The sequence below is a fragment of the Enhydra lutris genome, unplaced genomic scaffold, assembly GCF_002288905.1.
Source record: "Enhydra lutris kenyoni isolate GAN:26980312 unplaced genomic scaffold, ASM228890v2 scaffoldscaffold14, whole genome shotgun sequence".
Lineage (NCBI taxonomy): Eukaryota > Metazoa > Chordata > Mammalia > Carnivora > Mustelidae > Enhydra > Enhydra lutris.
The window spans coordinates 32027846-32054581 of NW_019154098.1; the positions used below are offsets into that span (position 1 = coordinate 32027846).

At 36.5% G+C, this 26736-nt stretch overlaps 2 protein-coding genes across 8 annotated transcripts in view; one reads left to right on the forward strand and one right to left on the reverse strand.

Moving 5' to 3' along the window:
• The first annotated feature begins 602 nt into the window (after positions 1-602).
• Positions 603-10332, forward strand: LOC111146824 (actin binding Rho activating protein). The gene is made up of 2 exons (XM_022502523.1): positions 603-1297; positions 9855-10332. Exons 1-2 carry the CDS (start codon positions 633-635, stop codon positions 10330-10332), a joined length of 1143 nt encoding a protein of 380 aa, XP_022358231.1. The 5' UTR covers positions 603-632.
• An 8400-nt stretch (positions 10333-18732) lies between these two features.
• LOC111146578 (oxidation resistance 1) overlaps positions 18733-26736 on the reverse strand; it is a 350514-nt gene continuing 342510 nt past the window's right edge. For 6 of the 7 annotated variants that reach the window (XM_022502184.1, XM_022502183.1, XM_022502187.1 and 3 more), the window contains 3 exons: positions 24493-24588; positions 22618-22691; positions 18733-20521 (listed from right to left, as the gene is read on the reverse strand). In XM_022502184.1, the coding sequence (XP_022357892.1) occupies positions 20386-20521; positions 22618-22691; positions 24493-24588 (306 nt within the window). In that variant the 3' untranslated portion in view covers positions 18733-20385. The remainder of the gene's footprint in view (positions 20522-22617; positions 22692-24492; positions 24589-26736) is intronic. The other variant, XM_022502185.1, reaches the window with a different exon arrangement.

Consider the following 26736-nt stretch of genomic DNA (forward strand, 5'->3'; position numbering starts at 1 on the left):
CTGGAAAATGAAGGTTGGATGAGGTGATTCTAAGGTCTCTATTGAATAGCAGTGACAACAAAAGAAAAAGGGAACTTAGGATCTTTGATAACTAGAATAAACAGCATGAGGTTTGAATTGGACAGATCTGGGTTTGAATCACAGATATTATTAGCTGTAGGAAGTTTGATTTCATTGTACTCTGCTATAAAATGGGACGTAATTAAGAGCTATATTGAGATTTAAATGAGAACAAGGCTATAATATTCCTAGCACAATTTGTGCTCATATTTTATGCTCCTATAAATGGTAGGACCATATTTTAAGGTCAGGAAGAACATAAGGCTGAGCACATGATCAAATCTAGTAATTTCCACTCTGGCACTCAAGAAGAAAGGGAGCGCATATCACTGTCCTTTAGCAGCAGAGATATTCCTCTGCTGTGATGAAACTGGAGACGTCAGGATTTAAAAAAAGCACAATCAGGGGAAGGCACCACATCTTGGCAAGAAATGTTTAACATAGTTTCCACCGTCACCAAACTCTTCCCCACCCACCCTCACACCCTGCTTCTATTTAAATCTCAAGCACTCCCCAGGTTCATACTCATGTTAGCTAGTGCCCAGGCTACCGGCAGAGAAGAGACGGGTGGCATGGCTCCGGGAGAAAAGGAAAGAGAGGAGGCCCCAGCCAAGCGTGCCCTCCGGAAGGTACGCACAGCCACCCTGGTGATCAGCTTGGCCCGAGGTTGGCAGCAGTGGGCAAATGAGAACAGCACCAGGCAGGCCCAAGAGCCCACAGGCTGGCAGCCAGGAGGGACCCAGGATGCACCCCAAGCCCCTAAGTCAGTGGTCAACCCCACTCTCCACCAGCAAGCTCAGAGCACCCCAAAGTCCCCCTCCCAAAAGTCAGAGGGACATGGAGATGGACAAAGTTCAGAGGGAGCCACCGAAGTCTCTCCTATCAAAAGGAAAGAGGTGACCAAAACAGTTGTCAGCAAAGCTTATGAGAGAGGAGGGGATGTGGGCCACCTCAGCCACCGATACGAGGACGGCGACATTCTTGGAGCTGGGCACCCAGAAAATGACATTGACAGAATCCTCCACAGCCATGGCTCCCCAACACGGAGGAGGAAATGTGCCAACCTGGTATCTGAGCTGACCAAAGGCTGGAAAGAGATGGAACAGGATGAGCCCAAGTGGAGGAGCGACAGCATCGACACAGAGGACAGCGGCTATGGAGGGGAGACCGAGGAGAGGCCCGAGCAGGATGGAGAGCAGGTGGTCACCACCAGAATCAAACGCCCCTTGCCTTCCCAGTAAGTGAATGCCCCCCTTAGGCTGCTTATACTGCCTCTGAGCCCCAACCAGCCATGGGGACCGAGAGAGCAGGGAAGTGCTCCCAAAGTTAGAATGAGAATCTTCAAAAGTAGGCAGGTGGCGAGGTCCTTTGGGGAAGGCTCTGCCTCTGGGCCAAAGGGGCAGTGCCAAGCTAGACATGGACCTCTGGGTCAAGGGCCTATTTCTTCATTATGTTTTGAACTGAATACTCCAGTTTTAGCTTCAACAAAGATGAAGCCACCAGAGAAGGATGTCTGCGTTGGGTACATTTTTAAAATAAAGTCTAGGACAAGTAGCAAATTGGCTTATTTCTCTGCAGAAAATGTGCTTGCTGGTAGACTAAGACTGGGCAAATCTTTCCCTTGTCTTAAACCAGTCTATAGCATTACCAGGGGACACGTCTACCCACATAGTGCCTGTGGGACACTGGTCTCTAGAACCCTGTAAACCACTGGGAGGCTGCCATCTAACTTGAGAGTAGGCTCTGAAGTTAGACCCAAGTTCAAATTCCAGCTCTGCTCTAACAATAATTGATAATATCGTATTATATACTCAAAAGTGGCTAAGAGAGTAGATCCTAAATGTTCTCCTCTCTCTCTGTCTCACACAGGAACTGGTTATTTTTCTAAGCCCATTTCCTCCTTTGTAAAATGATAGCAAGAGTAAAATTTTGAGATAAATTCTATTGTATTGGAAGAAGTAAACAAGATTAAGGCTGCCAAGAATTCAGCACAGTACCTGCTCCCTATGCTCCATATATAAAAGCTGTTATTATTCACATAGATTCTCCTATTTGGCAATTTTTCAAACTTTCAGAGGTTTGTTCTGTTGGTAAACAATGACAGAAATGCTATTAAAGCTAGGTCATTAAAATACCACAATTCAAAGACATTTAGATGTCAAATACACATACCCCCCAACAGAGGCTGAGCCAAACTGATACATTTATTCAGACAAAAAACACGTATTTCCTTTTAAAACAGTAACTCTACCTCCACATAATAGAAAGTCAGGATATCTCACTCCACAACTATACACTATCGAAATATGTGAAAAGCCTCTGATACGATGACTCCCTTTGGAAATATTAGTCGTGTAGGTGTGCTTCTTAAGCTTTATGAAACAATCAGAAAGTAAAGAACAAAACTGACACCTAATTTGACAAAACCTGTCATACAGTTTGTGACTTTAAAGGTGTTTTGAAAGAATTAGAACTATGACATCACATGCTTTTAAGAAACATGAAATGGCAAATCTAGATAATTATAATGATGTTCACATGTTTAGTGCATGCCACAGATGGCTAACATGCTCTGTCCTTTTATCTCTCACTATCTGATGAAGCAGGTATTATTATCCCAATTTAGGGATGGGAGCACTAAAGCTCAGAGGGGAGGTTTTACCCAGCAAGTTAGTGGCAAAGCTGAGATGTGTTTGTCTCCAAATGCTGTGTTTTGAAACAGACATGGTGCTAACTATCCCTCGGTGCCATGAGGATGCTGTGGAGAGATCTGGATTTGTGCTCTACTTACATTAATACAGAAATTCATAATCAGAAATAATTATTCTACCAGGAAAATATGGAACCGCAGTCTGATTCTGGCCTTGTGGATTTGGGTGGGGGTGTGTGTGTGTGTGTGTGTGTGTGTGTGTGTGTGTGTACGTGTATGTGTGTGCACTTGCTAGAAATGAAATAATAGAACCCAGCAGAATAAAGATTGAGGATGGCACAAAAAAGATCTTCTGTCAGCGTGGTTCAGATTGGCTTGACGTAGGAAGTGGACGATTGGAGACAGTCTGTAATGCATGTAGTCTTCTTGGGCACTTTCTCTGTTTCTTTATATGTTCTCATGGGCAGGTCTAAGTATTCTCCACATTTGATAGATGGAGCATAAGATAAAGACATAGTGGAAAATCTGGATAAGATTTTATAGCCTATGGGATTCAAACACAGGCATTCTGGCTCTTGACCCCACTCTCTTCACCACACTCTAAACTGGAAGTGGGGACTCACATACAGGACCCTTCTCGGGTTCTTAAAATCAGACATGTACATGGACACCTTCTTAGTAGGTTGGAGAGGTGTATAAGTTTTGGATGAGAGACAATTAGGTTTGAATCATGGTTACTTTGGCAAATCCTGTCTCTTTGTCCTCACCTAAAAAAAAATAGATGTAGCTCATACAGTTATTTTGATATTGATTATGCAAAACAATGGACCCAGAGGAACTCCTTAATAATTTGTACACATTATAACACAGGGGACCATTTTTTGTGATCCCAACCCTACAGGATACTAGGAGATTGGTCCTCAGGGTTGGGGCAGAGGATTGGGATTAAATCTCCTCTTTCCTCCTTTAGTTCCTTTCTCTTAGTCTTGAAGAACATAGGGTACCAGAATGTTGTACACAGAAACATCATCGCTTAGTGTCAGCAGTAACCCTAGCTGTGCCCAAGAAGCTTCAGCACAAGCCTGATGGGACTCTCAAATGCTGCTTGAGAAATGATTGTAACATTATTGACTAAGCCTGTGTGAAAGGAGATTCTGTTCGTTTATTTTTCATTCTAAGCACCATTCTTTACCCATATCCACCAATAGGGAGAAAATTATGTATCACAAATGTTTAAGTAGAAGGAAAGAGAGGTTTTTTGGTGGTTAAGATGTTCTATGGATTTAAAAAAAAAAGTCAGGTTTTGGCAAAAAGTAGAGATATTCTTTACTAACAGTTTTGCTAACTGGGTTTAACTATGAAAATGGTTTCTATTTAATGCTTTATTTTAAAAATGTTGAGTGTTTTGATTGTGTAGTTACCTGACTTGTTTGATCCAGCTCCTTTAGACGAAAGAAACTGCCTCCCTCTGCCATACAGTAATGGTGCAATATTAAAGTGCCAATCACGCATTCATCCTCCCCACGTTACACTCAGCAAAAATAGTAACAGTGGGCAATAAGAATGCCATGTTATAGATAAGGGAATTGACACAGAGAGACACTAAGAAATGTATCCAAGTCATTGAGTTAGTACATGATTGAGTTGGGAAGGCTGATGACAGAGCTTATGTTCTTAACCACTCTGTTAGACTGATTCTTTCAGCAGAGAATGGGCTCAAGAAAACTAAAATGGAGGTCAAAGTGTCAGCTTAATTAATGGAATCCCAATAACACCCTAAGTGTAAGGTCTGGGTACAACTATATTGAAGGATTTTGCTAGAAATGGAGCCGAAATACAGCTTTCTGCTATTTGACCCCAATTCTAGAGCGTGGAACCCTTTCTATGGGTCTGAGGACAGTTACCAATGGGCAAGAAGAATCACGGGCCTGGCTCTGTCTGATAGCAGACAGAGATAAGTGTGACCCTGTGAAGGGCTTGCTTCTACTCATCAATCTGGCTAGACTTCCTGTGGAGAGGAGCAAGCAAACCAGAAGAACAGATTCTCCCCAGCACCTCCCTGGGAATTTGGAGAGGGTGGCAGAAATTATTTGCTTTACCGACATAGAAATGTTTCTGGGCGAAGAGGAGAAAGGCTCCCTCTACAGGAGAGTCTTTGGGGTGGGGCCATGAAAACAGGTCTCTGCGCTCTTCACGCCAATTCAAGACTTAGACCAGAAAATGTCACCTGGTGCCTGGGTGGCTCAGAGGGTTAAGCCTCTGCCTTCAGCTCAGGTCATGGTCTCAGGGTCCTGGGATGGAGCCCTGCATCGGGCTCTCTGATGAACGGGGAGCCTGCTTCCCCCTCTCTCTCTGCCTGCTTGTGATCTCTCTCTCTCTCTCTCTCTCTCTCCGCCAAATAAATAAATAGAAAGAAAATGTCACCTCCAGGCCCTGTGATATTTGAAACATCATTTAGTGATACAGGTGAAGGCCACCTCCCAGAGTATTTCCAGTGCCAGAGAACTTGGTTAGGTTTGAAATATACCTTCCAGAATTTTTATTTCCTGTGGGGTTTATTCATATTAAATAATGTACCCACATAATTATTACTCCAAAATTATAAAACTATGATGCAATTAGTTCCTGTATTCTCATTAAATTGCTGTAAAGCCCATTCACATGAGAAAGCAATAGTCAAACTGATGTCATTTGATAACAGATGATAACAGATAAATAAGTTTCTGAATTTGTTTCAGTGAATGAACGTACATTTTCCAATTAGAATGCTTATAATGTCTAGTACAGTTAGTTACTTTGCACATACTTGGACAGGGGAAATATTTGTTGATTGACTATAAGAACATTTGTTTATTAATAATGAAGAAACCAAGAAGCCAAGTTTAGATGAAATACTACTATCTTAAAATATGGGTGTGATGTCAGTCTTTGAATATTGCTTTGCTTTCTATAAATTTATACTATACTGTCTTCCTAAAGCTCAATCTAAACTATTATTCACATTTTTACTTAAAGATTAAAAAAAAGGATTAGCTGGTATATTTTTTCCTGTGTTCATTGACCAAGAAGATATTTAAGGTATAAGATTTTCTAATCCTGGGCTACGTGGAGGGCTCAATCATTAAACGTCTTTATTTGGCTCAGGTCATGATCTCAGGTCCTGGGATCCAGCCCTGAATTGAGCCCTGCATTGAAAGGGAGTCTGCCTCTCCCTTTCTCTCTGTGCCTGCCCTGCTTGGGTTCCCTGTCTCCCTCTATCTCTCTGTTAAATAAATAAATAAAGTCTTAAAAAAAAATCTAATCCTGATTTAAGCATGAACTTTCAGGCTTTTTAGAAATTGGAAATACAAAAACAATACAGAATGTTTAAAAGATAGAGACAAATACTCATTAAGGTATTCCTCCTGGTACTTCATTTTTTATAATTTACGTTCTAATTCTTGCTTATTAGACCAATTTCTTTGCTTTCCTTCTCTCCTATTTTTTGGGAATTACAGTTTGACAATATAACAAATGGACATTAAGATTTAGGAGGTGATTTTGAAAAGATAAATGCTTCACTTCCTCAGAGATTTATTAACTCACTAACTTCAACCCTATTCCTAATGACATAGGGTTTCAAGATTCAGGGACTTTAACTTCCTAAGGCAAATTAGAGGGAAAAAACCCTACATCAAGGAATCAGAGGCCAAGTTACCTTGGGAGGTTAATTTGAATATTTTTTCTTTCTTTCTTTCTTTCTTTAAATCATAAAATCAATATGATACCAATGGAAAGATAATTTTTTTAAAAAAGAAAAAAAAACTGCCATCCAGATACTAACAATTATTTTCAATTGTGCACATGCCACTGATTTCCTCATCTTGATGTGTACCCATTTTATATAGTTAGAATTTTAACCGTATAAAATTGGTATTACTCTGATTATCTTCACAGATGTCTTTTAATGGCTACTTTTAAAAAAATTATTGAATATTCAGTAAGGTCCTAAAACAGTGTCTGACACATAGTCAGTGTCATAAATACCTTAATAAAAAGATGGAAAGTATGCCAACTTGGCCAGAAGTTTCTTATTTTTTTAAAAAAGATTTTATTTGTCTATTTGACAGAGAGATATAGTGAGAGAAGGAATACGAGCAGGGGAAGAGGGAGAGGGAAAAGCAGGCTCCCAGCTGAGCAGGAAGCCTGATGCCAGGCTCTGTGATCATGACCTGAGCTGAAGGCAGACACTTAATGACTGAGCCCCCCAGGCACACCCAGAAGTTCCTTAAAGGAAAGATGTACAGTAGCTCCCCCTTATCTATGGAAGATATGTTCTAAGACCTCCATGAACGCTTAAAAATGCAGGAAATATCAAATCTATATATCCTATGTTTTTTCCTATACTAAATTTAATTTATAAATTAGGCACAGTAAGAATTTTAACCACAATAATAATAGAACAATTATAACAGTGTACTATAATAAAAGTTATGTGAATGTGGTCTCTCTTTCAAAATACCTTATAGTTCTATACTCACTCTTACTCTATACTTACTCTACACTCTGTACTTACTCTATACTCTATACTTACTCTATACTCACTCTATATTGTTCTTTACTCACTCTTACTATGATGGTGTGAGATGATAAAATGCCTATGTGATGAGGGGTGGCTGTGTGGCTCATATAAGTGTCTGACTCCTGATTTCTGCTTGGGTCATGATCTCTCAGGGTTATGAGTTCAAGCCCCATGTCAGGTTCCACACTAGGCATGGAGCCTGCTTGGGATTCTCTCTCTCCTTCTGTCCCTCCCCACTCATGTGCTCTCTCTCTTAAAAGAAAGAAAGAGGAAGGAAGAAAGCAAGGAAGGAAGGAAGGGGAAAAAGAAAAAAATGCATACATGATGAGATGAAGTGAGGTGAATGATGTAAGCACAGTGATGTAGCTTAGCGTTAGGTTACTATTGACCCGATGACTCATTAGAAGGAGGTTCATTTGCCTCCAGACTGTAGTTGCCTGTGGGTAACTGAACCTGGGAATAAGCGGGAACTACTAAAACTTACATTTTATAATATAGGACAGAACCATAGTCTGTATTTGGGAGACACAAGTATGAGTTAACAAATTATGCCTTTCTCCTCAATTTCTTTTGAGATGTTTCGAGTCTTTTCTCTAGCAGGATGTCCCTGCCTCAAATCAGGTAAGAGCTTTGGGTTATGCTGGGATGGCCTTGAGCTCGTTATTCAAGACTATGCTTGTCATGTATTGCCATGATTCTAAGGGGAGAAGGCATTTGCTCTCATCTGATAATGAGATCAAGCAGCCCCTACTCGGGGAAGCTAAACAGGGACAGTCTATGGAGAGGCAGGTGATGGTGAGGACCAGCAGGGCCAGGAGAAAGCCATCCCATTTCAGTATGGTATAATTCCTAGCACTTTCCATATGCGCGTGACTTTTTAAAACTGCAGTAACTGTGTATAGTTTTTTACATGCTATTTCCCAATTTATTTTGTCATATGTTTTTGTCCAAGTGGCTACAAAGAATAGCAGCATTCTACGTATCAGCCGTACCCCCAGTTTGAGCTCTGTCATAATAATGAAACAGAATGCCTTGAGAATAGTTTTGAATACATAAAACATGGGAATTAGTGAAAGTTTGCCATCTAGTGGCTATTAATGCCTCTTTCGAAAATGTTAATACAAGTACGTGTGTCTCCCTATCCATGTCTGTGTGTCTGAGTTTCCTGCCTTTGGATAACCAGATTTCAGGAAATGAGATTGGGTAGTGAGGAATACCCACGTCTGACGTGTAACTGGGTTTTGAATAGAGACTTGTGAGAGTTTGGAAGAAAGGGCTGCTTAGCTCAGGCACACTGCTCACTCCGCAACTGCAAGAGGCTTTGCACCTCCAGTCCCAGTGCTTCCAGGCGTGAGGCCACTTGGTGCGGGGGAGAAGGAAGGGTGGGTCGTTTGTGACATTGAGGACTACAAATCTCTGACCTTTCCATAGTCCAGGAGTTCATGTTTTACTCACGAAGGCAAAGAGCTTCTAGGAGAAAGGGTCTAGGAGACTGGAGATAAAAAAGACAGAGAAATCTTTTAAAGACAAATTTTACCCATTTTAAAATTGGCCTGTACCTTCATGTCACTACCGATCTATACTTTCAAGGCTGTTTTTTGTTTTGTTTTGTTTTTTTTTTTTTAATAAGAAAATGCATTCCACATTGCAAAGACACACACACCTGTGAAACACAACTCATCTACTTATTGGACTCTGTACCCGTGGGAGTGACAGACATGCCTGCACAGTGGGGAGACATTGACTTCAGCCTCAGACAGTGGGTGTTTAAATTCTACCTTTGTCACTGGTTTAGGGCAGTATTTTGCAGTAGTTACACACAGGCCTGGTTCAAATCCCAGCATTATCACTTACCAGGTTTGTGACTTTAAGTGAGTAATTTAACCACCCTGACCTCAGCTTCCTCATCTGGGAAGTGAGAATAGTCAGACCTGTCTCATAAAATGGTTGTAGGAATATTAATATAAAGTATTTGGAAGAATGCCAGCACAAAGTATTCGATAAATGTTACTATTGCTAGCAGCTGTCTTCTATCTTCACAACTTGATATTCCAAAATTTGTGGCACATCATTGATACTAATATAAATATGCTCTCATCAAAAATCTATATATGAACATATATACATACGTGAATAATACAATATATATATGCTACTATAATAAGCCTTATTTTGGGGAAAGAACTGGTTTCTGAAGTCCTATACAAAGTGGTTTCCCTTAAAACATTTATATGATTCCAATGCTAAAATGTCATCAACATATAATTTTAAGATTTTCATATTTACATTATATTTGTGAAAAGAAGATTTTTTTTCCTGAAATAGAGTTTAATATTTTTTATAGTGCACCAAAATGAGGACAATGGTTGTTGTCAGCTCTCCTCAAGTAAAAATAAAGAACAATGGTGTGACTGTTCTAATTTTTCTTCTTTCATTTCTAATTCATTGTCTTATGATTATATTGTTTATAATGAAGAAAATTACACTTACAGAAAGGCACCTACACGCAGGAAGTACAAAGACAAAGCAGCACTTGGATGTCAAGTATCAGGATCTTGATTCTTCATTTTCTCTCCCTTTTAGGGCAAATAGATTTACAGAGAAACTCAGCTGCAAGGCCCAACGGAAATACAGCCAAGTGGACAGCCTGAAAGGGAGATGGCAACAATGGGCTGATGAACACATACAATCCCAGAAGCTCAATCCTTTCAGTGAGGAATTCGATTATCAGCTGGCCATGTCCACCCGCCTTCACAAAGGAGAGGAAGGCTACGGGCGTCCCAAGGAGGGAACCAAAACGGCAGAAAGGGCCAAGCGAGCTGAGGAGCACATCTACAGAGAGATCATGGACATGTGCTTCATCATCCGCACAATGGCCCGCCACCGACGAGATGGCAAGATCCAGGTTACTTTTGGAGATCTCTTTGACCGCTATGTTCGTATCTCAGATAAAGTGGTGGGCATTCTCATGCGTGCCAGGAAGCATGGGCTGGTTGACTTTGAAGGAGAGATGCTATGGCAAGGCCGAGATGACCATGTCGTGATTACTCTACTCCAGTGAATCTTCCGCAACGAAAGCCAGACTTGACCCCCTGCTGTCTTAATGCCAAATGCTAATGCAGTAAAAATTAAAATGCAAACCACTCTGTAATAAGTTAGTAAATATTAAACAATTTTTACATAAATGACTTTTGGGGACTCTTATTTCTGAGGAAGTTTGAAGATTTTGAAGAAGTGCACACAGCCTATCAGAAGGCATGTATAGTGTTATCAGTATACAATAATGGCAAAAATATTTGAAATTCTACTTACCCTTTAGGCAAAAGTATTTGGCTATTAGTTGCAGAAATTATTATAGATCTTTAAACAGTTGCCACATCTAAGAAAAATGCTGATTTTAGGCAAACATTAGAACATAATAAGATGTGTCATTTTGGGGGAAAGAATTCGGTTAAGTTTGGCAAAACTAAAAATATTCTAAGAAGCTAGACTTTGTGTTATTATTTCTATCAAAGCATCACTTATAAAATAAACACAGAAGTAAAAAGTATCCAAGTAAGATGTGGAAATTGATGAAATTTCTCTGTTAGCTTGGAATTTAAAAGATTTCCAATAGGAGTTAGCTGTCCCTTTTGTATGATTTGCACAAATCACATAAAAACAAATCACTGGTGTTCTTAAAGCTAAAAGAGAGAGTGGTATGTTTACCGTCACCGTGAAAATAGTACACAGGTGAGAGATTCAGAATTAACTGTCTTTGTAGGACTTCCTGGAGGAGTTTATTTTTTCTCAAAACATTAATGCATCATGCTGCTCACACTTACGTCAGTGTATACAATGAAGTAGGAATACAGAAAATTATACAATGAAGTGGAATATTCAGTGTAAAAGAATCTGATAGAATCATTGGAAAATTAGAAACACATTTGAGTCATTTTAATTTTCTTGATGCTCTAACAAATGTTATGAAATACCTGAGAGTCATAAAATGGCATTATTAGTTTTGCCAAAGTAAAAAAGCTGTTTCATATAATGACAGAAACGTTTAGTGGGCATTAATCTGTTACTTATTTTTTCTCAGATTTAATGTGTCTTACAAAATTCTAAAAACCAACTGAGTAAGATGTGAGGTTTTAATTCTTACTAGTTTCACTAAAAATTGGTAATTATAGTACTTTCGTGTTAAATACAGAAATTAATGTCAAATTATAATACCTCAAGGTAATAGATACATTCATAATTGTTAGATGTTAGGTTTACTATAAAGTATGGATTAAACTACTATAGGAACTATCCTTGTTTTCATGTATGATTCTCTTTCAAACTGAAAGTTCCAATATCTTCTTAAAGAAGAATGTGGAGGGGCACCTGGGTGGCTCAGTGGGTTAAAGCCTCTGCCTTCGGCTCAGGTCATGGTCCCAGGGTCCTGGGATCGAGCCCCGCATTGGGTTCTCCGCTCAGCAGGGAGCCTGCTTCCCCCTCTCTCTCTGCCTGCCTCTCTGCCTACTTGTGATCTCTCTCTCTCTCTCTGTCAAATAAATATTTTAAAAAAATGTGTATTTTTGTTTCCCTAATAGATTTGTTAAATTACAAATTAATGACCAATATTCCTAAACAGAATTTCATGTAAGATCTACACTTCTATCACAGTGAAACCTATGTCAACATTTAAAGTCATGCACAAGAATAAAAGATATTTTCTATATTTTCTGTTCTTGTTTATATATTACTGTTTTAATGTTATATTCCACAATACCATTTTATTGTGCTTGAAATACAACAAAATTATAGAGTGCAAATTGAGTTACTTCTAGTATTCGTGGAATATTTAGACCAAGGCTTCAAAAGAATTTCCTCATATTCAGCTCCGAACGATAACCATTATGAAGCCACTGGAGCAGGTAGTCCAAACTTCATTTTGTCATAATCTGAGGATGGAGTTAGAAAAGTCTTCTCAGAGAGCCTGCATTAACATTCCTCTGAATAAGGTATGGCTGTGAAGTCGGAAATCTAGTTCCCTTGGAGGAAAATGCCTGCTATGTGAGAGAGAATTTTATCCAAAAATTTCATGATAAGAAAATGTGTAGTTGAAAAACAGCTTTTAGACAAAAAAAAAAAAAAAAAAAGTAGAACTCAGGTGGCAAACGTCCTCATATTTTTTATAGTTGTCAAAATAATGAAAATTACACATGAAATATACATCATCAGTAGCATTTTACCAATGGTAATTTTATATACTCAATAAGCAGCAGTATACAATCGGTTTCCAAATCTTCAGTATTTTTCTTTTCCGAACTTTCAATAAGTTTTAAGAGTTTGGGGGCAGTTGAAATGTACTTTTTAAATACCACTTCTGTCCAGACCACCAAATGTTTGGTGACTTTCAATTGTTATAACTTGAAGTTTTAGGACTTCCTGATTCCCAAGTTCACCTTCTTACCATTCTTCCCACCGACCCCCAACAGGAGGGAAGTCCTGCGTTCGAGTTTTTGCACCTATATTCATTTGCCTTCCACTTTGAATTTGCCAAACTCAAGTTCCTTTTCTCAATACTATCAACAGGTATATTGGGTGTTGATTCTCACATGATGTGGGGATAATTCTGTGTAAGATAAAACTTTGAGTCAATGGGAACTCATGCTCAGGGAAGTGCTGCCGAACTTTAAGTCACTCTGTTCAGAGGTAAGAGCAGCGGAATTCCATCTGGCCCCTGCTAAAGTGGCCTCTTAGTGAAGATGCTCCCTTAGGATTCCTAGAATGTTCCTTTTTATCCCCCATCCCTACAACATTTCTTAGTACACAGTTAGGAACACAGTTAATGTCTATTGAATTATTTGCTTTACAAATGCACTGTATGATCTGACCTCTCAGGCTAGAGGTTTTCAGAGAACTATGGTTCACTTACCATCATCCCAACAAGGGTGCTCTGATGACTTTTTGTGCTCATTTTGGGGGCATGTTGGTTATCTAAAAAAATTACATTGCATTTTTTTAAATTTTTTAAAAGATTTTATTTATTTGACAGAGATCGCAAGTAGGCAGAGAGGCAGGCAGAGAGAGAGGGGGAAGCAGGCTCCCTGCTGAGCGGAGAGCCCAATGTTGGGCTTGATCCCAGGACCCTGAGATCATGGCCTGAGCCGAAGGCAGAGGCTTAACCCACTGAGCCACCCAGGCACCCATGCATTTATTTTCTGACCAAGAAATTCTACTCCTAAAATTTTCCTTGAAGATAAAACAACATGAAAACATATGCATAATGCATTATTCATTATTTTAAATTGTAAAATACTGGAAAAACCTAATACATATGGGAACATTGCTGAATAAATTACAGTACATCCACACAATAGATGCAATTCTAAAAAAAAAAAACAAAAATCTTTTGAGAACTGGAGTTATTTTCAGTGTGTATACATATGCATGCACACATATATACACACTGGATTATATATGTGCATGTTTGTGTGTATATATAAGTGTACACACACACACAATAGAGGATACCCAGAAATAAAGAAATTGATTTCCTGTAGGGATAGGAGGAATTGGGTTCAAAGAGACAAAATTCTGCAGAGTTTGACTTTTGAATCCTTTAAATGCTTACATATACAAAAAGTAAAATTAAAGACAGAAAAAATGAAATTGAATATAAACAAAAGTAATAAATTGAATTCTATTTCAAATTCTTAACCACATAGGATAAAAAGTGTACATAAGTCTTGAATACAATATTTTGATTAAATATCTTCAGTCTAAAGACAAAAAAACAACCTGCAAAGGAATATTCTACTTTTGTTTATAGGTGTAGCAATTCTTAAACCATAATGGGTATGTTGTCAGATTAAGCAAATCAGTAATATATTGGTATCCTCACAGTGGGAGAAGATACAAACATGGAGTGAGGGAAGACAAGGAAGAAGTCTGTAATGTTAGCCTGCTATCAGAGGTGTTAGTGTGCATTCATGATGTGGATTTACTTCCTGTCTCCTTAAAGGCCCTAGAAGCAAAGCCATTGAAGCAGCAGCAAGCACATCTAACATTCAGATTTCTGGGTGCCTGGGTGGCTCAGTTGGTTAAGCGTCTGCCTTTGGCTCAGGTCATGACCTTGGAGGCCTGGGATCCAGCCCTGCTCACTGCTCTCTGCTCAGTGGGAAGTCTGCTCCTCTCTCTCCCTCTTCCTCTGTTCTCTCTCAAATAAATAAAATCTTTAAAAAAAAAAAATTCGGATTTCAGAATATCATTCTTCTTGAAAAGAAACATGTCTACTTGGAGAAAAGGCTGCTTCTAGGATTGGTTTACAAAAAATACAGGTAAATCTGGAACAGGGCCAAGCACCCAAGAAAAATGAAGAAATGTACAGAAGTCAGTTTGACAGGGTACTCACTGGTTAAATATAGGACAGAAATAGATTATAACACTTCAAACTAAAAACAACAACAACCCATTAGTTCATACCAATAATACATACTCAAGTGGTAAAAGAAAGTTCTTACAGTTAAATGCCAACTAATAAATGTGCTGAGAATGAAAGAAAAATCATTTTACAACAATTTCTTTAATTCAGGCAAGAATCCTCAATGATACCAAAAACCTGAAAATCTAGAGAACAGAATAACTACAGTATTAAAGTATTTCCCCACACATACCTTATTAATTACAAAGGGAAGATGATAGTAATGCAAAAGCATAGTGGACGCCATATTAATCAATGAATCCAAGCTTATAACCAATAAGGGGATAAACATATATATGTGCATTTTTATATGCGGAGAACACAGCATCACTTCTGTGGTTTTCTTGCCAAAAATGCGTAACCTAAATATAGGAAAAAATTTAGACAAAGCCACGCTGATAAACATTCTATAATCCTGAGCTCTTCAAACATATCACTCGTAAAACACGAAGAATGACTAATGAACTCTTCCAAGTTAAAGGAGATAAAAACAACTAACTGTAATGCAGGATCCTGGATTGGATAATCGATCAGGAAAAATAATGCTTTGATGGACATGATTAGGACCATTGGTGAAATTAAAAAGTGGATGGCATATTAAATCAAAATATTGTATTATGTTAGATTTCCTGAATTCAAGCACTGTAGTGTGGCTATATAAAAGGATACCCCAGTTCTTAGGAGATGCACACAAGTACAAATGTAAAGTGTAATAGAATTGGATTCAGCATAATGGGTGAGTGGATGGACGTGTGGTGGAAGGGGGAGATAGTGGGGAGAGGAAAAAGCAAATAGTTCTATAAACATTCTAATACTTACCTCTTGGTTAAGAAATCCACATACTGCTCTTGGGTATATACCAAGGAATTAAATTGCTGGTCAACAGCTTAGCTTTAGCAGATACTGCCAAGAAAAATGTCCAAAGTTGTTTCACTTCACATTTTCTTTTAAGATAGACTTTATTGGGTATTTATTCTAATACTTAGGAATTGCCCAAGTTTTGCCTTTTTCGTTGAACTTTTTCGATTTGTAGTTGATTATATATTGTGTGCTTGAGACATCCATTAGATCTGTGTATTATACAAACCTTCCACCCTGTTGCTTGCCTTTTCACTTTTAATGATTTTTGATGAAAAGTTTTTAAAATTTTAATGTAGTAGAGCTCAGTTCTTTCCCTCGTGAGTGCTTCTGTGTCCCATTTAACGAATGTATTCATACTCGAAGTTCATGAAGATATTCTGTATTGCTTTACTATTTTACCTCTTCCATTTAGAGCTACAATCTGTAATTTTTATATGTGGTGTGAGATGGATCAAGATTATTTGTTCATTACACATATCCAATTAATCCAGCACTATTTATTTAAAAGAGCATACTCTCCACTGAGCAAGTGTCATCTTCTCAAAAAAAATAATTTTCTGGACCCTTGATTTTGATTCTTTTGACCTTTTGACCTTTTGACCAATACGACATTGTCTTACTTAGCTTTTTAATCATAGTCTCTGGTGTTTAAGACTACAGCCTCATTCTTCAGTGCTTCCTTGGCTATTCTTTGCCTTTAAATTACCACATAAATTTAGAATCAACTTAATTTCTAAAAATAAACCTGGCCAAGATTTTCACTGCCAATAGAGATTGATTTGGGGAACTCACATCTTTCAGTATTGTCTTCCAATCATGAATATGGTATATAAAGTCTGAGGTCTTTTTTGCTATATATGCAATATTTTCAATGGTATTACAAAGGGCAAATATTCTAAGCTTTATTTTCTAATTGTTGGTTGTACACGAAAAATGAAACATTTTTATATTGAACTTGTATTTAGTGAACTTGCTTAATCTAAAAACTAATTATAAAAGTTGGATCTTTTTGAAATTTTCCACGTCCACAATCATGTGATATACAAATGACATTTGAAGTTCTTCCTTCCCAAACCTTAGGCCTCCTTTGTTGCCTTTTCACTGGCTGAAACTTCCGGAACCAGGTTGAATAGAAGTGCTGATAGCAGTTATTGCCAGGCTTCCTATCTCTGGGAGGAAACTTCCAGCAAATCACTATTAAACATAATGTTTCCTGTACATCTGTCAAGAATAATCTTTTTAATCACTAATGATTAAGGAAGAACCTTTCTTTCCTAGTTTGAGTTTTTATCCTAAAACTGGCCGTGAAATTAACCAAAAGCTTCTTTTGCTTCTACAGAGATGATCATGAAACTTTTTTTTTCTATAAACCTGGTAAATGGTATGTTGAAATGTTAACTGCTCTTGCTTTCCTGGAATAAACTTAATTTGGTTATATTATTCTTTTATATATGGCTGATTTGATTTGTGGCTATTTTATGTAGGATTTTACACCTATATTCATAAGAGACTGTTTTAGAACTTTACTTCCTTTTAAGTATGGTAGTTTTGGTATCAAGGTCACGCTGGCCTCAAAAGGCAATATCCGAAGTTCTCTCTTAATACCCTGGGGAAAGTTCATCTAATTAAGACTGACTTTTTTCCTTTAATACTTAAAAGAATTACCTAGTGGAACCATCTGGGCCTGGTTTTTTTGTGGACTATTTTTTTCATTAACAGACTCAAATTCTGCAATACAAAAATCATTATTTCTTCTTGGTTCAGGTTTAACAAATTCTGTTTTCCAAAATGTTTTTTCCATCTTACCTACATTGTCAAATTTATTGATGTAAAAATTGGGTGACAATATGCTCTCCTTTTTAAAGTCTAGAAGGCTCTGTAGTAATGTCTTTCACTTTTCAATGGTACTTTTTCTTCATCTTCCTAGAGGTTTAGTTTTATTATTCTCAGATTTTGTCTTGTGTCCTGGTTTAAATTTTACTGACTTCTGTTCCTATCTTCATTTTGCCCTACCTTTTATTTTCATTAGGCTTAACTTGTTGTTGTTCTAGCTTCTAGAAATGGAGGCTTAAGAATCTTTTCGTCTGCCTATCACTTTATATTACCATATCCCCAAAATTTGTCTCAAGAATTCTCTCTTTTCACTCAGTCTATAATCTCCAAGGGCATTTCATTTGTAAGTTATGGTTGCAATATCTACTTGTATATGGTTGATTTAAAATTTTTTTTAACAGAATGAAATAGTAACACCCATCCCCATCGGCTCTCTAATTTCTCATAACCAACCTAATTTCCCTATCTGCTGCTTCTCTTTTTTGTACATCACTCATATCAATGGATAATTTACCCAGTTCCTAAGTAAAACACCTAAGAATTATCCTTATCTCTTTCTGACAAGTAGTAATGAAATTGTGTTAACACTAATTCCTAAATCTCTTTCAAATCCATGCTCCCTTTCCCCCCATGCTTCCTTCTTGATCACTATTGCTACAATTCTTATTCAGGCCTCATCATTTTTCCTCTGGACTGTGTGTAAAGGCTTGTCTCCTGGTCTCTAGTTTTTTTTCTCTACCAATCTAATTTTCAGAGATCTCTCTGAAGTGTAAACGTGATTGCGTCATTCCTCTGCTCAAATTTTCTTAATTGCTCCTATGAGATAAAAAAAAAAATCTGAATTTCTTGGCATTGCACATAACGAAATTTTTTATGCCATCAGTCCTACCTTGCTATGTACTCCCCATCAAAAAAGAAAATAACGTAATTTAAAAATATCAAATGACTTGTGTACTTCTTCACAAGCCAAGTACCCTCTTTTCCTCATTTTTTAAACTATCATGCTCTCTCTACTTGAAGGCATCCTTCTATCATTACTATTACCACCACCACACTACCCAAAACTACTAAAAGCATTTTTTACACATAAACCATAGTAGTAGACTTAATCAAAGACTTCTTAAATATGAAAATAACTTGATTATTCAATAACACCAAACTCAAATTTGTATTTAAGTACTTGATTTTATTTGGTATACACCACTATGACCTTATTGTAACTGAAATCCAATACAGGATTTTTTTAGTTATTTATTTTCTTTTAATTATTAGTCAACTCCACAAAGACAATAATACTGCTGTGGAAGACCAAATGGGGAAAAATGATATATTTATTTACAATTCTCTATATTGTAAACATTTAATCTATATACTGTTACTAACTTATAATGAGAGAGCTTTACATAGACAAGGAAGTGATGCCCACATTTCTATTCACATTCAGCGATAGCATATTAAATAGATCAGATTTTGTTTTCCATTAGCATTATGCTTTCTTTAGATAATTATCTAAACTTTCAAAAGATCTAAATATATTCAAGTCCTATACAACTAAAACTACTAAAGCCAACATATTTGGCTTATAATTTCCTTTTTAGAATAATTTAAAGTGCTATAAGCAACCTGGCAATCAACACTTTCTATAAGAACAAAACTACCTTTAAACATTAATTTACAAGATAATATACAATGTTTATCTGGAATAGCTGAAATTTCAGCACAAGGTCACTGTCACATGTATAACAGCAGGATTTTTTTTTTTTTTTTTTTGCATAACATGAAGCTTTGAAATTAACTGATGAATGACCGCCACAATGGCATATTATTGGTTTCCTACAAAAGAGGATAAGAACTACTAGTATATTCTATCTTGTCTTTGTTTTTTTTTTTTTTTTTTTGAGGTCACTTGACAGTAAGTTTGCATATTCAACAAGTCTACTGAGTTACAATATTGTCTACTATAATCATTGCCCTTTTATAACAGCAAATGCTAATGGTAGTTAATAACATATACCACTCAAAAAAACACTTTTTTTTCCCCTTTTGAACAGGAACCTATATTTTGGGAGTTGGTGTGCAAGAAGGCTAAAACAACAGAACTATAAAACAGTGTATCTGACACAATATGTTGAAGAAATATGCATCTGTTTCATAGTTTTTGTACTTATGATAATGCCCTGCTAAGCTACAAATACGTAAATAGTATATTTTCTCGCTTGATATATTAAGTCCACTAGAATCAAGTTCTCATTCTCCTTTGTATTATATAACTTTACCAGATAATCCAATCATGAAAGCATATGCCCAAACCTGCAGATCATGTGCACTGTGGTCTATTACAACCAGAATTCTCTTCAATTTTCATTTTTATTAAAATGAAATTGAGAATACCTGAAAATTAATAAAGAGAATGTTGTAGTATGAATTAAAACTAGAACTCAGTGGTTTATGGACTATTCATTATTTTGGCATGTATTTTTTCCTTCACAAGAATGACTAAGTTGAGCCTGTCCAAAAGTCACCTGTTGCAACCTCACAAATACCTCACAGCATTATCTAGTCTATTCTCTCAATGTCCCAATTAGACCGCTCTAGTAAAACAATCAACAGAGTTTTAAAAAGAATAAACCAAAAGAGGTTCAAAAAAAGAGCACCATCCTATTAGGAGACTGAGATAACATGGACTGTAGATGAGGTGGTTACTGTGATTAAAATGCTGCCAAAATTCTGACAAAACCCAAGCTGTTATACTGCATGGACCCACACCAAGGTCTAAACCTAAAAAACTCTGGGACAGAAACATGATTTTAAAAATAAATTCTAAAATTATAGCTGTAAAAAATGGTGATACGAATAATTTTAAAGCACAAGTGACATGTTACATTGTATTGCTTCTTGAACTTTCCAAACAATGCTTGTCCATGTCAGGTTTGGGCCATTATCCTGCCAAGACAGAGAGCATTACATTTATTCAAAAGCCCAAATTTCAATGTCTTGAATAAAGAAATCTTCCTTCTTAGAAAGTGTATGATTCCCAAATGTTTTACAAGAATGGCTTCTTCCATGGTAGAGATCTCCATCAAGCCAAAGGGCAAATTCTCCCCTGCAATACATAAAAGAAAACAGTTTTAGCAATAATCAATTAATACTTAGGCCCTAAGTTGTAAGATAAATATTGCAGCGGTTGTAAAATAATAATTTTAATGTGACATTTCAATATTCAAAACTCTAAAATCATTCGTTTTTTCAAACCCTTTCCTACTCCTTTCCATACTAGTACAAGGCAATTTTGTTTTGCTCACATCCCAGTATTAAAATCACTTAGTGCACAGATTAAGCAACAAAATGAATCCTCTAAAATTAACTTCACATAGAATTCTTTTGGCTGTACAGGTGCCACTCTGTTATTCTTTGCCTGGTATTACAAGTTTCTCTTTCGTAAATGGTTTTAATATATTTGACATGAGTTAAATATTTAATGTATTTAACATGAAAACTCCTTCTCATCTAACATTAACATGCATGGTTAATGTTAAGAGTTCAATCTCTAATTCACAACTTAGGAAACTTTAGACTTCAGTTTGCTCAATGTCCCATATATAATATATGTTGAAACCAGAATCTAAATCAGGTCTAACTCCAAAGCCTATACTTAGTCCATCACATCATGATTTACATTTGGGGGCTCCTGTTTGGAATTCTGGAATATCAAAGTCCGTGTTGCTCTAGGTTTCTGAGCCTGTACTCTCCTTCTTCTGTAAACTTAAGACTGTAAACTGGTCTTAAGTTGCTATCAAATGACCCAATGTTTAGTTTAGCTAACTGCAATCACATGGTATAATCAAAATCAAGTTCCAGCAGACATCTAATGACATTATGTATGTTATTTTCAAAGATTCAAGGCATCTTTAACAGCTTGAAATTATCAGCCATTTCCCTGTGAGGACTTCCTGGAGAGCTAACTGAATCACATTACGACTACCAGTTGGAGTAGGGCTGAATGACTGCCTGCACCCCACCAATAAAAAAAGGTGTAATTAGAACATATAAACATATGCTGATTCCAACAACTAAGAATAACATGGTTTTTAGTTATCTGGTCAGGTCCTTCAGAGAAAGCTATAATAACCATGGTAATTTTTTAATCACTGAAATCATGTCTTCCAAACACCTACCTATAGAAAAGCTTAAGAGAAATTTGTTAGAATCACTCAGGATAATGAATATTCTTGCATACTAACAAAATTCTGCAGCCTAACTCAATTATTGTAAATCCTCTGCTGTGGGAAACAAATAATACTTCTATAAGTTTGGGAATTATTTAGCATACTTTATATCTGATCCTGAAGGATGGAGAGAAATACCAAAAGAAGGAGTCAACGTTTGCTAAGAAGCACTATTTGAAAAGTCTAGGCTAGGAGAAGTAGAGCAAACTACTTCCAAACACTGTCTTTTAAAGATTGAATAAAGTTGGGGTGCCAAAATAAACAAAAGTTCTCATAGTGCTTGCCATGTAAAGGGAATCAAATTAATGACTGAAGCATACTGTTAAAAACAAAGCAAATAAGAAAACAAATTTCTATTATTCTCCTACATATCAATCCAAATAGTCTCCAGGGTAGAATAAAAAGGAAACAATTGGGGGCGCCTGGGTGGCTCAGTGGGTTAAGCCGCTGCCTTCGGCTCAGGTCATGATCTCAGGGTCCTGGGATCGAGTCCCGCATCGGGCTCTCTGCTTGGCAGGGAGCCTGCTTCCCTCCCTCTCTCTGCCTGCCTCTCTGCCTACTTGTGATCTCTCTCTGTCAAATAAATAAATAAAATCTTTAAAAAAAAAAAAAAAGGAAACAATTGGATCTTTTTAATACATTGGGAGAAACAACATACCATCGTGTTTTTAAAACATTTGAGAAGGTCTAAGATATTAGTGTATTTCACTTTCAAATACCAAGGAGTCACTCTACTCTAAAAGATGGGTTTTAATCAAAAGGGAATCAACAGCATTTTAAAATGAATAAACAAATATTTTATCAATAGTTTCACATACTACATATAAGCACCTCCCTGTGAATGTATTTTCTTAATCATAATATACAAATTAAGATTCAAATGTCCAAACTTTCCAAAAAAAACTGATTTTATAAATAACACAGATGAACAGTTTCTTTAAACACCTCATGGTAAAATGTTCAAGAGACTTACCCTCCACCACCAAAAGCTAGTGAATCCATGTCTCCTTTGATAAAAAACATATTATCTCCTGTCCACTTAAAGACCTACATAAATAAAAAGAAAGCTTTAAATATGTAGATGGAAACAGTTACTATATAGAGTTAGTTCTCCTAAATCCCAAGTACTTAACAAAGCCTAGATTGACAGTAAGAGGAATAGTAACAGTATGAACAAAAGACTGGGCACAAGGGTCTGATGCTTTGGGCTTTAGTAGTTGTATTACTAAGTTTAAAAGCACACAACTTTCATTTCCAATTCCTCAAATCTTACTATCTCTTTACACATAGTTCTCTTTTCTATATATGTGTCAAGAACTGGGTGGTTAGTGAAAAAAGTTGAAGCAGAAAATTAGTTAAAAAATTAATATAGATGCCATTAACTTTTACCATTAAACATAATTGTACACTAATTTGATAATACTTTGATATAAGGCCAAAGTATTTTCTTTGGATACAGATTTGCCTATCATCATTCTTATGTAAGCCTACTACATGTTTATGGTTTCTAGTTTCAATTTTTTTAAAAAGCAGTGAGGACATAAAAACACTTACGAAGTCCAAGACCAAAATTTCTAGATGTTCACATTCTTAAATATCTTTTTTACTAATCTTCCATGGGAATTCTACTTAAACCTAATAAACAGCCATTTCTAGCACCGCACCTCACCTTTATCAACTTTTTCCTAAGTATTCACTATACTTTTCAATAAAATAAACTTTTTAAAAATTTTTTTCAATAAAATAAACTTTAACATTTGCTTTTTCATAGTTATAAAACATCTAATTTGTAACATTATCTGGTAGAAATAGCATAGAAAGATTTAAGTATAAGCACAACTGATGCTTAAAAAATCTGTAACGGGAACCTGGGTGGTTCAGTCAGCTGGCCTTTGGCTCCTGGTTTTGGCTGAGATCATCATCTCATGGGTGGTGAGATCCAGCCCCACGTCAGGCTTCAAGCTTAGTGGGAGTTTGCTGCTCTGCCTCTCTCTCCCCCTGCCCTCACCCCACCCCGCTCACACTTTCTAAAATGAGTAAATAAATCTTTAAAAAAAAAAATCTGTAACAATTATAAACTTCCAGTTAGCTGCAGGTATCGGTTATATTTTATGAGGGAACAGAAAGCATTGGTTAATCTGGTGAGCCAGTGAAGCACAAGGCATCTAGTGTATAATCAAACCCTTCCTATTCTGCTCATCATAGACACTATTTTTAAAGACTACTTTTTTAACCAACTGTGCTAATTCCTTTTTCAAGATTATAATTTCACTCTTAGGAAAGGTTTGACACACTGAACTTTAATGTACCTAAGATGCTGCGACTACATGCAATGTTTTAAACAGTCAACATATTGATTGAAATTCATGTACATCTCTACATTTCAGATCTTACTGGCAATGGAATGTAGTCAATTTAAGTTAATCAAGCCATAATAAAGAAAAAGAAGTCAGGTAATTAACTGATTTAAACCCAAATGATTAATTTTTTAAGTTTTCAATACTTACATCATGCAACTTAGTAACTGAAAGTTTCTAAGAATTTCACAAAGGCAATTCAGAACAGTAATAATGATGTATACTCCTTACTGAGACCATGATGTATGTCTGATACTATGCCAAGTGTTGTATATATGATTCTCATTTAATTTTTAAACAATCTCGTTACATTTTATGGTTCCCATTCTAGCCATAGGAAAGTTGGACTTCAAAATGGTCAAAAAGTGCTAAGTTACAGTTAGTAAAAGACAGAGATGAGAGTCAAATGCAAGTGTGTATGACTCCAAAGTGCATGTTCTTTTCATTATGCCATCTCTTTATAAACTGGATTTTGGAATAATTGTCCTTACCTCAAACTCTGGACAGAAAGTAAAAACAAAGGTCTCTCCAGTACCATAAAAGCCATCACTCACTTTAAATGGCTCAGATGCTAATGCACCAAAAACCTAAGGATTAAAAAAAGGCATGCTCAATGACATGACTATTAATTTGCTTCATTAAGCATTACCTCACTATTTAGGTTTAAGTTAAGATGTAAAAACAACCAGAAATGTAATATAATTTTATCTACTTCTACTTAAAAAGGAAAACACGATTGGCTATTACAAAATTTGCATTATTGTCAAGTACAAAGCCTATCACTTCTCAATGGAAAATTTTTCCTAGTTTTGAAATCTAAAAGGATGCTTATTGGGGTGCATGGGTGGCTCAGTCATTAAGCGGCTGCCTTGGGCTCAGGTCATTATCCCAGGACTGAGCCCCACACTGGGCTCCCCGCTCAGCAGGAAGCCTGCTTCTCCCTCTCCCACTCCCCTTGCTTGTGTTCCCTCTCTTGCAGTCTCTGTCAAATAAATAAATAAAAATCTTTAATTTAAAAAAATTTTTAAAAATTAAAAAAGGATGCTTATTATGACAATTAAACAGTCTTAAAAAGTGATTATCGGGCGCCTGGGTGGCTCAGTGGTTTAAAGCCTCTGCCTTTGGCTCAGGTCATGATCCCAGAGTCCATATCGGGCTCTCTGCTCAGGGAGGAGCCTGCTTCCTCCTCTCTCTCTCTCTGCCTGCCTCTCTGCCTACTTGTGATCTCTCTCTGTCAAATAAATAAATAAAATCTTTTTTTTTAAAAAAAAGTGATTATCACATTTCAGGAGAACATATATGCACAAAACACGTACAATAAGGATAACAAGTTACAGAGGGATTACAGGATTTAGGAAAGCAAAAACCCTTCTGCACGGGTAAACATTCTACTACTAAAATGGTATATGCTCTTTTTGTCTTCATTAGACAATAAATTCAATGAGGGAAGGCTTTTGGTCTGAATTTCTTGGACCTGTAATGCTATGCTTTTAACACAGAACAAGACACCAAACATAAATAACCTAAAAAAAGAATGAGTGAATAAGGAACTGGGACAAGGTATTTCAATGCTCTGGGTCTAAATTTCCACATCATAAAATGGGAATGTAGAGGGTTTTATAGATGATTTCTATAGTCACTTTAACAGTCTTAATTTTTGATAATCTATTGATAATCTACTTTTACGGTATTTGTATTTTTAAAATAGACTTTCTAACTGAAAGGTGTAAGCATATATATATATATTTCATATAAATACAAACACACAGCTCAATGTGGAATTATCACAAAGCAGTCTCATTTGACCTTCAATTAGAACAAGAAACAGAACATCATTAGCACTTCAGAAGCTATTCCTGTGCCTCCTCAGCATCACCACCTCCACTTCCCCAGGGAAGTTAAAAAGCTAGAATACCATAGATTTGTTTTGCCTGTTTATGAAATTTCCTTAAATGCATTTGTAAGACAGTTTCTCCTTAGTGTCTGATTTCCAACTCAATATAACATTTGTGACACGAATCTATGCTATGGCATGTAGTAAGCAGTTTCTTCATTCTTGTGCTGCAATTACCTTTTACTGGGTATATAACTTTGGGGAAGTTGATGGAATTCTTTTAGTCATAGTTACTCTTCTTTAGAACAGTGATGATAAAAGTATCAATCTCATAGGGTTTTGATGATTAAATAAGATAATGCACATCAATGATTAGTCAAATATGTAGAAACAGCACAATAAAGATGTCAGTAGTAGTAGTGTTTTGTTTTTTAAATTAATATTGCTATTTCATCCTGTCATTACTCTCCAATCTGAACTAACTGACCTGAATTAGATGTTTCAGGAACGAACCAAAACCAATACCAATATTTCTCTTGCTTACCTATGGTTTTGTTCTTGGTATCTTCCTCACACAATTATCTTTAACTTTCAAAACTATGCTTCAAGACTCTAATTTTCACCCTTTCCATGAACTTCATTCTCACCTTGTCCAAATAGATATGAACACCCCTTATGCTTTCTCTAGGTTCTCACTACATTTGGCACATTTTGCTTATTCCAGGAGATACTAGTATACCTAAATGTTCTTTTTTACCAGACTATAATCCCTTAACAGATTCATGCTCCTATCTATCCTCTGTAGCACCCAAAAATGTCTTCTATATTAGCAGTACTAATAAAATTATCAGATAAACTTAATAAAAATGTACTAATGGAAATTTTATGAAAAATATATTAA

Coding starts and splice junctions, on each gene's coding strand:
- LOC111146824 (XM_022502523.1), top strand. CDS start 633: ATGGCTCCGGGAGAAAAGGAAAGAGAGGAGGCCCCAGCCAAGCGTGCC. Junction 1,298..9,854: donor AAACGCCCCTTGCCTTCCCA/GTAAGTGAATGC, acceptor TCTCCCTTTTAG/GGCAAATAGATTTACAGAGA.